This window comes from Tachypleus tridentatus, chromosome 5, assembly GCF_004210375.1.
Source record: "Tachypleus tridentatus isolate NWPU-2018 chromosome 5, ASM421037v1, whole genome shotgun sequence".
NCBI lineage: Eukaryota > Metazoa > Arthropoda > Merostomata > Xiphosura > Limulidae > Tachypleus > Tachypleus tridentatus.
In genome coordinates, this window is record NC_134829.1 from 11,007,541 (window position 1) to 11,022,310 (window position 14,770).

Below are 14,770 nucleotides of genomic sequence, written 5' to 3' on the forward strand. Positions count from 1 at the left end.
GAGTGGAATCAGTTTATCACCCCTAGTGGCTAGGAGTAGGTAATAGGTAAGGACTCCTATATTCCACTGGAATAATAGGGTGAAATGTGTTGGAGAGTCCAGTTGTTTTTGTTATTAAGCACAAAGCTACACAAAGGGCTGTCTGTGTTCTGCCCTAAATAGTATTGAAACCCAGTTTCTAGTGGTATAAGTTTGCAGACATACCACTGTGCCACTGGGGGCTGGAGAGTCCATAGGAATACAACACTGGAGACAGTGCAATGGGTGGCCACAAAATTTTATATTAAAAAAACAGACTGTTCTTGATACAGCTAAACCAAGGAGCAGCAGGGATAGACAACATGAGTGTCTAGGTCAAACACAATTATGATCAAAAACATCACAGGGCAAAACCTGCAAGCAGTCTTACACAACATACCATATGAATGTGGATGTAACAGACCTGAATGACCATACAGTACTAATTTATGTATACAAGGTCAGGCAACAGTCAACTTGTCACTAAGCAGAATCTGTACATGTAAGAGAAGTTCATGTAAAAAAGAATATAAAAAGTGCACCTACCCACTCATAACAAAACTATGAAGCTCAAGATAGCGACAGGAAGTAGACGGTAACTGCCAGATGTTGTAGATAATGCAAAGTGATTGACCCACATGCAAGCATAAACTATATATTTTAAAGAAGCATCAAATTGGGAAACCAGAGGGATGGTAAGGCAACAGATTTGATGGGAGAATATTTGGAAGAGACAACATTCACCAGGAAAAATGGAAGAATAAGCCAAACATATCTGTTGACAAATCCAGTTTGTATAGGTAATAGTAGAAATACCAATATCACTGGAAAGGGAGAGGGGTTCCAATGAATAAACAAATAAGAACCATGGATGGGAGCAGTGTGAGGCTGGACAGGACACAAGGTAATTAGGATCAGAATGAAGATAAAGATGAAGGAAATGGGAGTGATAATAACAAATTCATGCTCACATGTAGCTGAAGTTTAGAACAGAAAAGACTGCACTAGGTAGAAAATGGCATAGGATCAATGATATCATGTGCAAGAGACATGAAGAATGACAAATCCACATACTAATAAAAGTAGGAAAAAAAGTATTTTGAGAAGAGATGATATAAGGAACAGAAAGACATGGGCTTGAAGGGAGGAAAAGTAATGACATGGAGGATGACAGTGAGGATCCAACAAAGGAAAGCAGTAGAACAGCAAAGTCAGAAGGATCAAAATAATAAGGTAAGGACTGGAAAAGTGAAGACAAAGCAAAATCTTGTGAAATGGAAGATGGCTGGCAATGCTGTGCAATAACCAGCTATTGTGAATACCAACAGCCTCATGTCAAAAATCCAATTAAGGAAGGAAATAAGGTGCAGCATTATTGGATGGGGCTAAGAAAAACTATGATCAGAAGCCCAACAACAGTAGATATACAATTTATATTGATATGATAAAATGGTGAAGGGGCACTTTGAATTGAAAATTAGGGAAACAACCCATAGGGGTAATCTAACCATCCTGCCAAGAGACCTGACAAAAGCCATGCATGAGGATGGAGCATGGAAAGTGAAGGACTTAACATACCTGAATTAATGAGGTTTTAGAGGGTAGTGGGTAAGAGAGGATGTGTTAGTAGGTGTAGGTTCAGAAGTAGAAACCACAGTTACACTATCCAAAGTGGAGCCACCAAGACAATTGGACACAGTGGCTCATGTGAAGGTGAGGAAACAAGGAGGAAGATGAATATTAGAATAAGCATAAAGGTAATGGTCCTCCACAATCCTAACTGGGTTGAGGACTTCAGCAGTTATAACTAAAGGTAAAAAGAAGAGGAGAACAAAACATGGGAAGCTCAGAATTCAGGTGTGTGGTGAATGCATCTTGTTCTGGAGTACTCCTCTGTGACACAACTAATTGAACATCTGTGGGTTGAGAAGCCACTTCATGGGGAGAATCTTGTTGGGACACAATAACCAATCCATGACAAGATTCTGGGCACTTGACATATGACACATCATCAGGTAAATGTAATGGCTGTGTGCCCAAAACAGGAAGTCCAACTTCTGGGGACAAAGAGACCTTGACCAAGTGCCCACTTGCTGAGTGATGTATGAAATAACAGTGGAGTTGTCAGTATGGATTGTAACCAACTGGTTTCAGAGAGATGGAAGTAAATTAACCAAAGTTTGAGGAACAGCAAGCACTTCCAAGAGAATGATATGCAGAGATGACTGCTATTGACCAACATCCCTAAAATTTTCCTCACATGTTCAGATATGCATCCCAACTTGAAAGAGAGGAATCCATGAATAGGTACACTTCCAGACTACGAGGAGGAAAAAACATAAACATTGGTAACAAGTGTTTAGTTCTAAAAAGGAAAGAAATATTTCTCAATTGGTATGTAAGGAAACATTAGTATCACCCCTTCAACCTGCTTGTGGAGATTATGTTTAATTAAAGTGGGCTTTTAATAACTGCATGAAGATGTATGTAGTCCTAATTTCAATTTTCCACCAAACAATAGTGAAGACAGGGGTGGTAAAAGTTTAGACAGAGATGGTGATGCAAAAGGTTAAGTCTGCCATCCTGGATTTCAACAACTATCAATACAAATGTAATCAGGGTCATATGTTAGCACAGTTCTATAAATCCAATGCTGAGGAAGTTGTTGTGAGGGGAAACAGGAGTACTTTGAGAAAATCCACTCTCACAGGACAGGTGGAGGATGAAGAGGAACTTCTATTGTGATGTTGTCCGAGTTGAACCACCAAGCAAAGAAGAAGAAACTGAATGTGAAGAAGCTTGAAACAGCCAGTCATTCATGTAGTGATGGAAACAAAGGCTCCTGGAATGGAGATGACAGGGAAAGTCCTTGGCTATCCAGAAAACAACATAGGGAGCCAAAGTCAGCGAGAACAGAATAGCTTGGAACAGATAGACACAACTCTGATGGACCAAATGAAGAAAATGCTGGTAAGTTGAGGGGATGGGGAGGTAAACCTCTGTAATATCTCTCTGGTCATCCACAGGCCAAAAGTGAAAACCCACTGAAGAAATAGGTAGGACTCCGTGAATTGAAGAAGGCCAATCACTGTTTTCTTGTTTACTTATCCATAAAAGAAAAGGATGATAATCTTTAGGCAAATCTGAAGCACTCAAGAATGTAACCAACTCCTGATGAATCAAGGCAGACCATAATGTCATCTGCCTACAAATATGGACCCAAAGCCATGGTAGGAAAAGTAAGGACAACTTTTGTAGGACCAATAATAGAAGAAACATCAGAAAAAAAAAAAAGACACATAATACTAACCTGTACAAATGAAAGTCAGAAAACTGAAACGTAACACACTAAAAAAAGTTTGCCAAAAAGTAAGTAACTGATCAAAATTTTATGAGGAAAACTTCAGTGAAAACAGTGTCTAATCATCATGAATAACAACTGAGAAATGAAATTGAACTAAGCTGCAGAGGGAGTCAAGCTGTGCTAGGAGTTGTATTGCACTATTTTGGTCAAGGGTTGTTGCATACTCACTTGCATGCTATTGTACAACTGCCTCATATGAAAACGTGAAGGTAAGTGGAAGTTTCAAGACTAGTGGCAAGCAAAACTTTGCCCATATAGAGGACAGTACAAGTATAAAAAAATTATTTGAGAACTTTAATTTTCAGAAATGTTTCATACCACTATTACTGCTTCTTTAGGTTGTAACTGTTCCTTGTCTTTTTTTTTTTAATGCTTATATTGCATTTTTGCAATAAATCATGACATCAGTATGCTTCAAATTGATGAATAAAAATGGTGACAAATTCTTCAGTTATTTAAATCACTTTTTCCAACATGGCTTGGTCTGTTGATCTGCACTTTCTGGATTTCACTATTTACCAAGGCTTGATCAAATACTTGTTATAAAGATACTTTTAAATCTTCCTTGTAATCATATACAATACTATCATTACCTCATTGTACATTTCATAAAATAGGATCATACCAAAGACATGCAAGTGTATAGTTGTAACAAACTATTGATGTGTCAACCATTTTGGTCACTTAATTTCTTGCTGCCTGCTATCATAACTTTGACAATTTGAAGTATTGCTAACACACACATATACTGTATGGGATCTACTACTTCCACCAAGAACAGATTCTTTTGGTTGCAGCTCTACAAAATTTAGAAAACCCAATTTCAACATCTGAGTGCTAATTTTTTAAAAATTCACCTCTTTCAAGTCACACAGCATTAATTGCTTTTGAATGCAAATTTTATTTATTTTTATCATGCTTGAAATAAAGAATTTATATATATACAGAGATGGCTACATCTTCCCTCCTTTAAAAGTTTCTTACTGCAGTTACAATTCCTTCTGACAAAATATTTCCTACCATAGGATTTCAGTCTGTCATTTCTGCTATTGAAGTTGATGAACAGCTTAAATCATATGGTAGGCAGTTCCAAATTCCTCTTACAAGTAGTCTGATGGACCACAACTTTAGCGTAACTGACATTATTTTGAGTTTTTCATTCTTTGAGTAACTTTCTCGAAATTTTTGTTTAAAATCCATGATGATCCCATTAAACCAGCAAGCCTCTCTTCTTCTTCTCAAGTAAGTACTTTATCTTCTCTTTTATTGTTTTTTTTCACTCTTCTTGATCTTTTTCCTTCCACATTTTCTAGTTCTTAAAGTTTTTCTTTTTATGGGAGTTTTGTAAATGATGATTCATTTACAAGAGACACCTCCATCTACTCTTCTGCACAACAGATATCAGAATTAGAAATAGAAGTCTCACTCACTGGCAAGGTCGAAGACACTTCCTGGTTCCATTTTTTTTTTTGGTACTGGTGTTCACCTTATCTTTTTCTGCAAATTTCACACAAGGCATGACCCAACAATACATTTAAGCTGGTGCAAATATCTGATCATCAGTGACACCATTTATACTTTTGATGCAGCACTGATAAGAATGATCACCAAATCAATTACAGCACTTTCTCAAATCAATCATGAAATTTTTAACAGCTTCTGGAGTAGTTTCATCTATTACTCCTTCAACATTGCAGCGTTCATTAATTAAAATGACATTTGCAGCAGCACAACCTTGATTTCCATTTATTTGCAAAATTATCATGAAAAAAGTAATATTTTATTTTTATCTGTGATGAAAAAAACAATAGAGCAAATGGCAGAAATGAGCATACATTTAAATTAATAACAATAAAAAGGTCTAGCATGCACAAATATTTAATTCATACTGCCCATATTCTAATATATTTATCAATTAAGTTGGAAGGAAAATGAAATCTTACTTAAATGGAAGGAAATCACGTTGCTAATTTCCTATTGAAGCATGTGTTAATTCTATCTGATAGGCGCTACTGATGCAAAAACAAATAAATCAGTAAAGGGGCTATAACTATGTGCAACCTTAAGGATAAACAGTCACTTAGCACTGTACAATGATTGTGTATGTTCTGCTTTTGTGTGTGTGTGTGTGTGTGTGTGTCTGTGTTTCTTATAGCAAAGCTGCATTGGGCTATCTGCCGAGTCCACCAAGGGGAACTGAACTCCTGATTTCAGGGTTGTAAATCTGTAAATTTACTGCTGACCCTTTTGCCTACAGTTTCTAACCAAGTGGCTCAAGATTTCTGCAGTGGTTTTCTTTTGTAATCATTTTAGCTACAAGATGGTTGTGCAAATATTTTAATCCGAGTAAAACTGAAAGTATTTTATAAGAATCTGATTTTAATCATTTCAGGAGGAGGATGTAGATAGAAACAGTAATTATGAACCAACTAATTCCATGTCTGATGATGAGGCCTTGATCATACAGAATGGGTAAATGTTCAACCTGACCCATCTGTAGCTGACAGTGTTGCTGATCTAGACACCATTAGTGACACTGGAGTACTCGTATCACTTGATACATGGCAGACTGTCCAAGCTATACACATTAGTCCACCTGATATTTATTTTACTATACAACCTATGCTATCAGAGCCATTCCACTTGACATTTTCAAATTGTTTCTGATAAAAGATGTTGTGGATATAAATGTCACTGACACAAATAGGTTTGTTTAATAGTTCTTGAAGCTAAACCACTTAAAACTCAAATGCACTGGTGGTTTGCAACTGATACATCTGAAACGAGAAGATTTCTTGGCATTATTTTCATCATAGGTATTGTGAAAAACCCAATTATAGAGAATTAATGATTAACTGATCCAGTACTGGCTATTCCACTTGTAAATACTGCTATGTCATATGACTGTTTTGAACTGTTGTTAAAATGTTAGAACCTTAGCAACAACAAATGCAGCTTAGTACAAAAGTTAAAACAGCTGTAACTGCAAATGTGTTAAGGGTGTATATGTTTACAAATTATAAATTTGAAAAGTCAATCATGTTTTACTCCTAGGCTAGGTTAAGTTTGGCTGAATGACAGTGAAAAGTTATCCTACATATACTTTATCAATTTAATATCATCATCATTCATAGAGAGCTTAATCCCAGAATTCAGCTATAGGTTCTGAACTCTAAGAAGTCCCATTCTTAAATTTTAGTCAATTGCAGAAAAATAGTGGCTTTCAAATGCATAAAAAATCATCTCATTTCATTTTGCATTGAATGCCTGATCTTGGATAAAAGGAAAAGAAAATCTGAAATATATGTTTTTTATTATTGAATACACATTGTAGACAGAAAAAAAAGTTACAAATTGACTCCAAAATCATTTTTATACAGACGTTAATTAATGATATATAGTTTTGAGAAGATTTCTAAAGGTTTAGTTCAGGTAAAATTTTGACTTTTCATATCTCAGGATTCAGAATAGATTCCAATCTAGAATTTGGTTCTGAATGTTTTTTGATTGATTTGACATGAAATGATCCCTCCATTAAAAAGATTTAGCTTTTTTTTTAAAATATGTACAAAACTCACATTAAACTTCCTAATAATATAATTAAGTGTGTGGGATGTACTAGGACAAATGGGGTACAGAGTCAGGAAGAAATATGGGAGGACAACTTACCTATTTAATTTGTATCTACAATATTTATTTTTCCTTTGAAATTTGCTGACAATGGACCAAACGTCTTAGCAACAGTTAGTTCACAGAGGCAAGGATTGGTTTAATAAAAGTTTTTTCCACATATTTATTTTTACTTAAAATTTCAGCATAAAAACAATGAAGGCTAAGCATAAATGAAGAAACATTAAATTCAATGCCCAGAGTTATGACAGATAGATAATATGATATCAATAAGTTTTTACTTTAAAAATACATTGAAACCCATATCTACTAAAATTTCTATTTGTTTATGGGTTTCCATGATCTTGTGCTCACTGAAACCTCAGCCTAATTATGAATTTCATCAAACTTCTTCCCTCTCGCTAAATCTATACATGCTTGTAGGTTTATGTACACTTGTTAAATGTTTAATATCTTACATCTGATTAAGGCAGCAGCACTTACTTAAAGTCAATCAAATATCAGAAGTCTATCTATGATAATGTTTCATTTGAGTAATTTCAAAATCCTTTCTTAAGAATAACACTATTTTTACTAAGGCATTTTGACATCCATCAGTTAATTTTAAAACTACTGAATATTTTTATTTTTGTGTATAAAAATACCCTACACCAAAACATGTTATGCTTCAAATGTTTTGTTAATAACTTTCTCATGACAACTTTGTTACCGCTTCAGAAAATCCCAGAGCTGAAGGAGTTGCTGATTCTGGTATTGTGCTGACAATATCAGCCTCATATGCAGCCTCAAGAGCTAGTTGTCGTCCACATTCCTTCCTGACCATGTACACCATTTGTCCTAGAACATAACACAGAATTAATTATACAAACAAAAATTTAAAAAAAATGTCACTATCTTTATTAACAAGAATTTGTTCAATCTTTGATATTCTAAAAATCAGTTGTGTTAAAAAAATACAATAATTTATACACAGTAAGCCAAATATAAAGCTTGTAAACATTAAGCTTGAAATTCTATTATAAGCCTTTACTGTACTAAACATTGTCTAAATGCACTTTTCTGCATAAGGCAGGACTAAAACCCTACATAAAGAAAACAATAAAAACTAAAATTCTCACCTTCTAAAATACTGTCAGGTCTTGCAAAGTACACATATTCAAATATACAAAATGCAGGTAGTTTATTATCAGGTCGGCTGACAATACCAATGCTTTGAATGCCATGTTTTGTCACCTGAACAATTTCTCCTGGTTCAATTTCTCGATGAAGTTTAGCACTGACTGAAGGAAAGACGCACGTTTCGGAGCTTACTATCCATCCTTCTGGTTTAAAATCACCATGGTTTGATTCTTAAAAGTAGTATATTCAAATGTAATTTACACACCAAAACTACACATATTATTAACAGTATAAATGATGTACATCTAAAAGTTTCTCTTCACTGATCAAATAATTTCACATTACTGTCCATAAGAAAATCTTAAGTACATTTGATATGGTATTTTACTTGTTGAGAAGAGATCAAGTAGTAATATGTTTTATTCCTTTGGATAAGTTACTACACTATACGTGCTAGTGCAGGCTGAAAGACATGAAACAGCCAGTACACAATTTTTTCAATTATTGGTATGGCCATAATTTTCTAAAGACTTTTACAATGGTTCCAAATCACCAAAGTCTTCTAGCAAATTTTTCATTACAAACTTAAAAAAAGTGTGAATAACTCTTCCTCCAAATATTAAACATTTACTCTAAATTAGCTTTGAAAAAAAATTGTGGAAAGAAATTCTAGTTGATCAGAAACACTACATGTTCTTCAATTTATGAAAGATATCACTGTATTGAGAACAAATGGCAAAAAATGACACTTAAGAAATAAAAAAATAAACAAACTAGTAGACAAAAGCAAGTAAGGGTGAGAAAGAAAAATAAAATACAATTAAAGAAAGAAAAAAGTGAAAGTATACAAAATAGAAGTTTTGGTACACAACTGAAATCTGATCATTATGTATACATATAATCCTTCCACTAATTATTTCTTTTTTTCTTTACACCCTCATTGTGTCTTCTGTCTGTTAAGGATTTTGTACTTGTAAACTCTCACTTTATGTCAGTAAAGGAGGCAAAATTGATGGTGAGAATGGATGTCTTAAACAGCTATGTATTGTGTTGATACCTATAGTAAATGTTATTGGAACTAAATTAAAAAGAAGCAAGAAAAACTGTTTTCTGTTAAGTGTTGCCTTTCTATCAATGAACTACATGAATTGTATGTGATCACTGTTACATGTTAAATACATAACTCTTGAAGCAAAAGAACAAGACAAGGCTTGAAGCTTAGGGTTTAACTGCATGTATGATGTTTAAAATGTATATGATGTTGTAATTATCATTTCTTAAAACAATGTAGAAGTGAAACCAAAAGACAAGCCTAGCCTATCTTAGTGATGAGTTATGTGTATGATATTTAGATGTCATTAAATCATCACATATTGAGCAACTGAAACAACAGAACACGATCAGAGCTTTCCTAGTGAACTTGTGTATGGTGTGTGGTGTTCCATTTACTCATCACACCTTAAAGAATTGGAATCAAAGAACAAAGACATCACACCTTAAAGAATTGGAATCAAAGAACAATATCATGAATCTCTTACATGTTTGAAAACAAAGACAAATATCAGACTTATTCTAATGACAAGTAAGGTTATGGCTTTTAACTTTCTTTAAATCATCACACTGAACAAGTGAGACAACAGAGATGAGGCATATCCTAGTGACGAACTGTGTGTATGGTGTTTAACTGTCATTTACTTAAGTTATGAAAAATTAAATCGGAAGATGATCAAATCTTTGCTAGTAACAAGTAGTGTACCTGAACAATCAAAATCAAAAAACAAGAACATATCCTAGAGACAAAGTAATTCTTGTTTTTAATAGTAATTAACTCGTTATATAGTGAATAACTGAAAATACAGAAGACCAGGTACCTTCTAGTTATGAACTAAGTGAGTGGTTTAAAGAATTTACTGTTATATTAATACTAATGTTTGTTTTAGTCAAATATATATTTAGAAATGTGTGTAATTTGTATTGTTAAAAGTGCATTATGAAAGTCCCACCATTTTCTAATTCTGTAGAAGATTCCTGAGCATAAGAATCAACAACTATATCCATCTATATAAATACCAGTATTGTTGGTTCAACTGAATTTGAGAATCTCACCTAATGAGTATAAAAGGTAACCATCACAACATGCAGGGAAACAGTATAATATTACTGAGTCACTACAGTCATTTAATATAAAGCCTCAAAAGCAATAATTGTGATAAATGCATATTAACTGTAAAACTACAGATAATTGGCCAGAAGGATTTTGAACATTACAAACCATCCAAAATCATAGAATTAACTCCAGATATTAGTATTTCCATAAAGACATTGTATAGCTTCAACAGTGAGAAACTTATGAGACTAGACAAGAATAGAGCTAGTAAGGTCATTCCTGCCAAGTGAAGTGTACCTGTGTATCAATGTAGTGTTACATTGCTCTCTGTGATCCATTGATAAAAGATTAAGTTCCAAAGCAGATATAAAACTCAGCATTGTCTGCAAGTTTGTAAAACTGTTACATATAAATCATTTTTTAATAATCATTATTATAAATTGTATTGTTGTTTGTATCAATCTTGTTGGCAAATATAAATTTGACACACTGATATTCAATTAACTTTTAAATTAAAATTTCCAGCTACTTGAATAACATAATAAATTGGAGACTAATCTGAGATAAATTATAATTTGTAACAATGGCTTTGAATACATCATAAACAACTGAAACCAGTGAAAAAGGTCAGGAACCTACTAGTGATAAACTATTTTGCTGGATGAATATTTTTCTTTGTAAAGTATTCAAATATTTCCTTTATCAATAGTTTGTTTTTACCTGAGCAAAACTATCTGGTGCATTACCATCATGATATTAATGAGGAAATGGTAGTTAATTTACATGTGTTTCATATTACATAATTGATCCTCATCTGGTGCATTACCATCATGATATTAATGAGGAAATGGTAGTTAATTTACATGTGTTTCATATTACATAATTGATCCTCATCTGGTGCATTACCATCATGATATTAATGAGGAAATGGTAGTTAATTTACATGTGTTTCATATTACATAATTGATCCTCATCTGGTCCATTACCATCATGATATTAATGAGGAAATGGTAGTTAATTTACAAGTGTTTCATATTACATAATTGATCCTCATAACTCTATTACACTAATGAATATGTTCTTTTTTCAAGTAGCTTATTCTAGGATGGAGAAATAGATTTCTTGCTCAGTAATATATTATCATGGTAATGGACACAGTTATTTAGCCTTTCATCGAACCAATACAGGTTAATAACTGGGGTTGCGCTGCCATGAAAGTAATGGAGTATCTTGAAGAATCAACCTTAGCAATTATACAAAACTCATTATAAAATTACCATACAACAACTCTGTAACGCCATAGATGTGAGATATATTAATGCCCCACCTCAGCGTGTTTTATGTTTAATAGAATAATGTGGGATGATCCCTTCAAAAGACGATCTAATCTCCAATTAGAAAGTTCCACAGATGCAGAGTGGATCAATTGCAAGAGAGCATCTATACTAATTACTGAACGTTTTAATTTTCTTGCCAAATGTTAACCTAACAATGTGATCATTGTAAAGTTGAGATTGCTCAGTAATTGCATTGTTGAAAAAATGAATGTTCCTAAAACAAACTCTTATTGTAGTTCTTTATCCATTTGGTCAAAGAATAATTTTAATAATAAAACTTTTGAGTAGTTCATAGTTATATATAAGCATTTTATCATACCCAATATAAATTAATAACAACAATAATGGATTCCACAAATTCTGTTCAACCAATTCTATAACTTGAACTTTTTAATTACTATGCTACTAAGAACTGGCACTAAGTACTACAGTATATTACACATAAATAATATTCATATGAAACAACTACTTTGTTGCTGACCACATTCTTTGGAAATTTATATTTTAAATAAATCTGCTTTTACAAAATTAACATTTTATTTACCTAAAATATATCTCGAATTGGTACTCACTTCTTTGGAGAACAAATATATAATAACTTGCACCACTGCCCAAAAGGTTTCTTGCATGCATTAAACATTTTAATGCAACTCCTACTTCTATGCTGTACCACTATTTAATGCAATCAGCATTAGATTATGGCTTCCTACCAATAGGAGAGCCAGACGTCTTCACAAATGCTGCTTCACTTGAACACTTTGCATATCAAAAGCTAAAATTTGGTGAGGGAAAATATTCACAATGAAAGTGGGGAGAAAGAGTTTGTGATTCTGTGAAGAGATCATTATTCATCTAAAATACATATGCAGACAATGAGAATGTTAAATTCAGAAATGACTCTCACCCTTTCACAAAACAATTACCTATAATTCCATATGGATGATGGTGGAAACTAGTGTAAAGAAAGAAATGAAGAAAATGAACCCAGTTCTCAGAATTTAGCAGTAGAAAGGAAAATCTCATGGAGCATATCACCCACTTGGTTCTTTATTACACTTACTTCTCCAAGTTCTCCTTGCATCCTTCCCCTTTATCACTTCCTGTACTTCCTTATTTCACCACCATGTATCTTTATTTTGTTCTTTACTTCCTTTTGATACTCTACAAATCTTAACAACTGCCTCTAATAGTGGAATTTGAATGGCTTGCTATTCCTGATCCAGATCTCCTTCCTTTCATTGTATCTGCATTTGCATTTTGTCTCCATTTGGCCAATCCTTTGAATTTATTGAAGTTATCTCTCTTATATTACCACACCTTGATTTTAACTTCTATTTTGAGTTCATTGATTCAGTTTTCTCTCTATATCTGTATACCATTACCAACAGTCTATGTTGGTTCATTATTTTCTCCCCGAGTATCATTTTACAGTTAATGATATTCTTTCATTCTATCTGTTTGCCTGGCAAACACAAAGTCAACTTGACTTGCATCTGATCATTCTTATATGTAACTTTGGTGTTCCTCTCTTTTCTGGAATCCAGTATTAACAATATATAATTCTAAAGCTTCTGCCAATTCAAGAATCCTCTCCCCCTTTTCATTTTGTTTACAATACCCTTGTTTTACATGCACACTGAAAACCAACTGTCTTCCACCAGTAAGATAATTCATATCTCTTCCAATTATAATTCTTTCTGTTAATAGTATGCTACTGACAAGTTCTTCAAGATCTTCCTTAAATTGTTCCTTCTCCTTTTAGCCACCTTGTTGGAGAGCATACATTCATATTAAGTTCATCATTCCATGATTAAAAGATATCTTTACCATTATGGCTCTGTAGTTTATACTTTTTACTTTAATTACTTTCTGTGCAAGCTCTTTATTCAGCACTATGTTCATTACATATTTCCTTTTACTCCCACTGTCAACCTCAGTCAGAGTGGAAAAAGATATAAATTACAAAAATAAAAGTAATCCCACGAGGGGAAAAAAAAAGGTCTTTTGCCTCAATATGGAGCAGTGAGAGTAAATTAACAGCCAAGTTCCCAAACAAGATAAAAGAGATGATTTGAGAAAACATACAGTCATCTTTCGGAGAAGCCCAAGGGGGAGTCTGGGAATAAAATATATTTGTCTCTGTGATACAGAAAATGAGAAGCATTCAAGGAAAAATTTTAAAGTACTGTAATCAACAAGAAAAAAGTGAAAGAAAACAAATCTTAAAAAGAAAGATTGTCCAGGGAGCAAGTGGTCAAGGTTCAACTGGATGAGAAAGATCATTGTTTAAAAAGGCTTAGAATAAATCTATAAGAACAAAAAAAAGAAGAATGGTTAGGAAAATGATAGAAGATTGTCAACAATACTAATTCATACTCAGTTATCATAAAAATGAATAGGATAGACCTTCAAAACCCAGATAAAAAGAAGTGCTGAATGATGTACAGAAAGGAAGTGGCAAATCAACTAGCACTAATAAACCATTCACTTGTGGTGATAAATTGCTCAGGTGGATGACTGACAAGAGTGGACAAGCACAAGAGGCAACTACCCTGTGAAAACCACTTACCTGTCTTGTAAGTGTGTGTGTGTGTGTGTGGGCTATCTGCTGAGTCCACTGAGGGAATTGAACCCCTGATTTTACCCTGACTTACCACTGTACCAGTGGGGGACATCTTGCAAGGGACCAGAGAAAAGCCACATGTGAAGATGAAGACATGGAACATCATGGTCTAAGGCTAACATAAAAAAGGCACTTCCAAGAAAGAAGCTCCAGGATTACAAAGAGATGAAGAAGCAGAAACCACAATTGAGTGTTTAAAGAAGAGCAATAAAAAAAATTTGAATTGAAAAGAATACAAAACAAATAACACGCAAACAGAAACAGAGTGGATTAACCCAGACAAAGATACACACTGCTAAGGCTACAAAGTATATTGGCTTTGGTCATTTTTGTATTGACAAAATTGAGATTCATTATCTGCTTCTATCTAAACTAGTGATTCTCAACCTGTGTACCGCAGTGTTTTTGAAACACATTCAACTTTCTTGGAATTTTACAATCAAGTCGAACACATCAGTTAAAAAAAGCTATTATAGAGACACTCTCAAACCTTCCAAAACATTCTATGGTTTTCATTGAACTCGAGCACCGAGAAGTTCATACTTAAATTTCATTCTCGACTACAACAGTTC

General features: G+C 33.7%; 1 protein-coding gene across 3 annotated transcripts in view; it reads right to left on the bottom strand.

Annotated features, from left to right (window-relative positions):
- LOC143250500 (amidophosphoribosyltransferase-like) overlaps positions 1 to 14,770 on the bottom strand; it is a 49,076-nt gene that overhangs the window by 7,112 nt on the left and 27,194 nt on the right. For all 3 annotated transcript variants that reach the window (XM_076501128.1, XM_076501126.1, XM_076501127.1), the window contains 2 exons: positions 8,131 to 8,361; positions 7,722 to 7,849 (listed from right to left, as the gene is read on the bottom strand). In XM_076501128.1, coding sequence (XP_076357243.1) covers positions 7,722 to 7,849; positions 8,131 to 8,361 — 359 coding nt within the window. The remainder of the gene's footprint in view (positions 1 to 7,721; positions 7,850 to 8,130; positions 8,362 to 14,770) is intronic.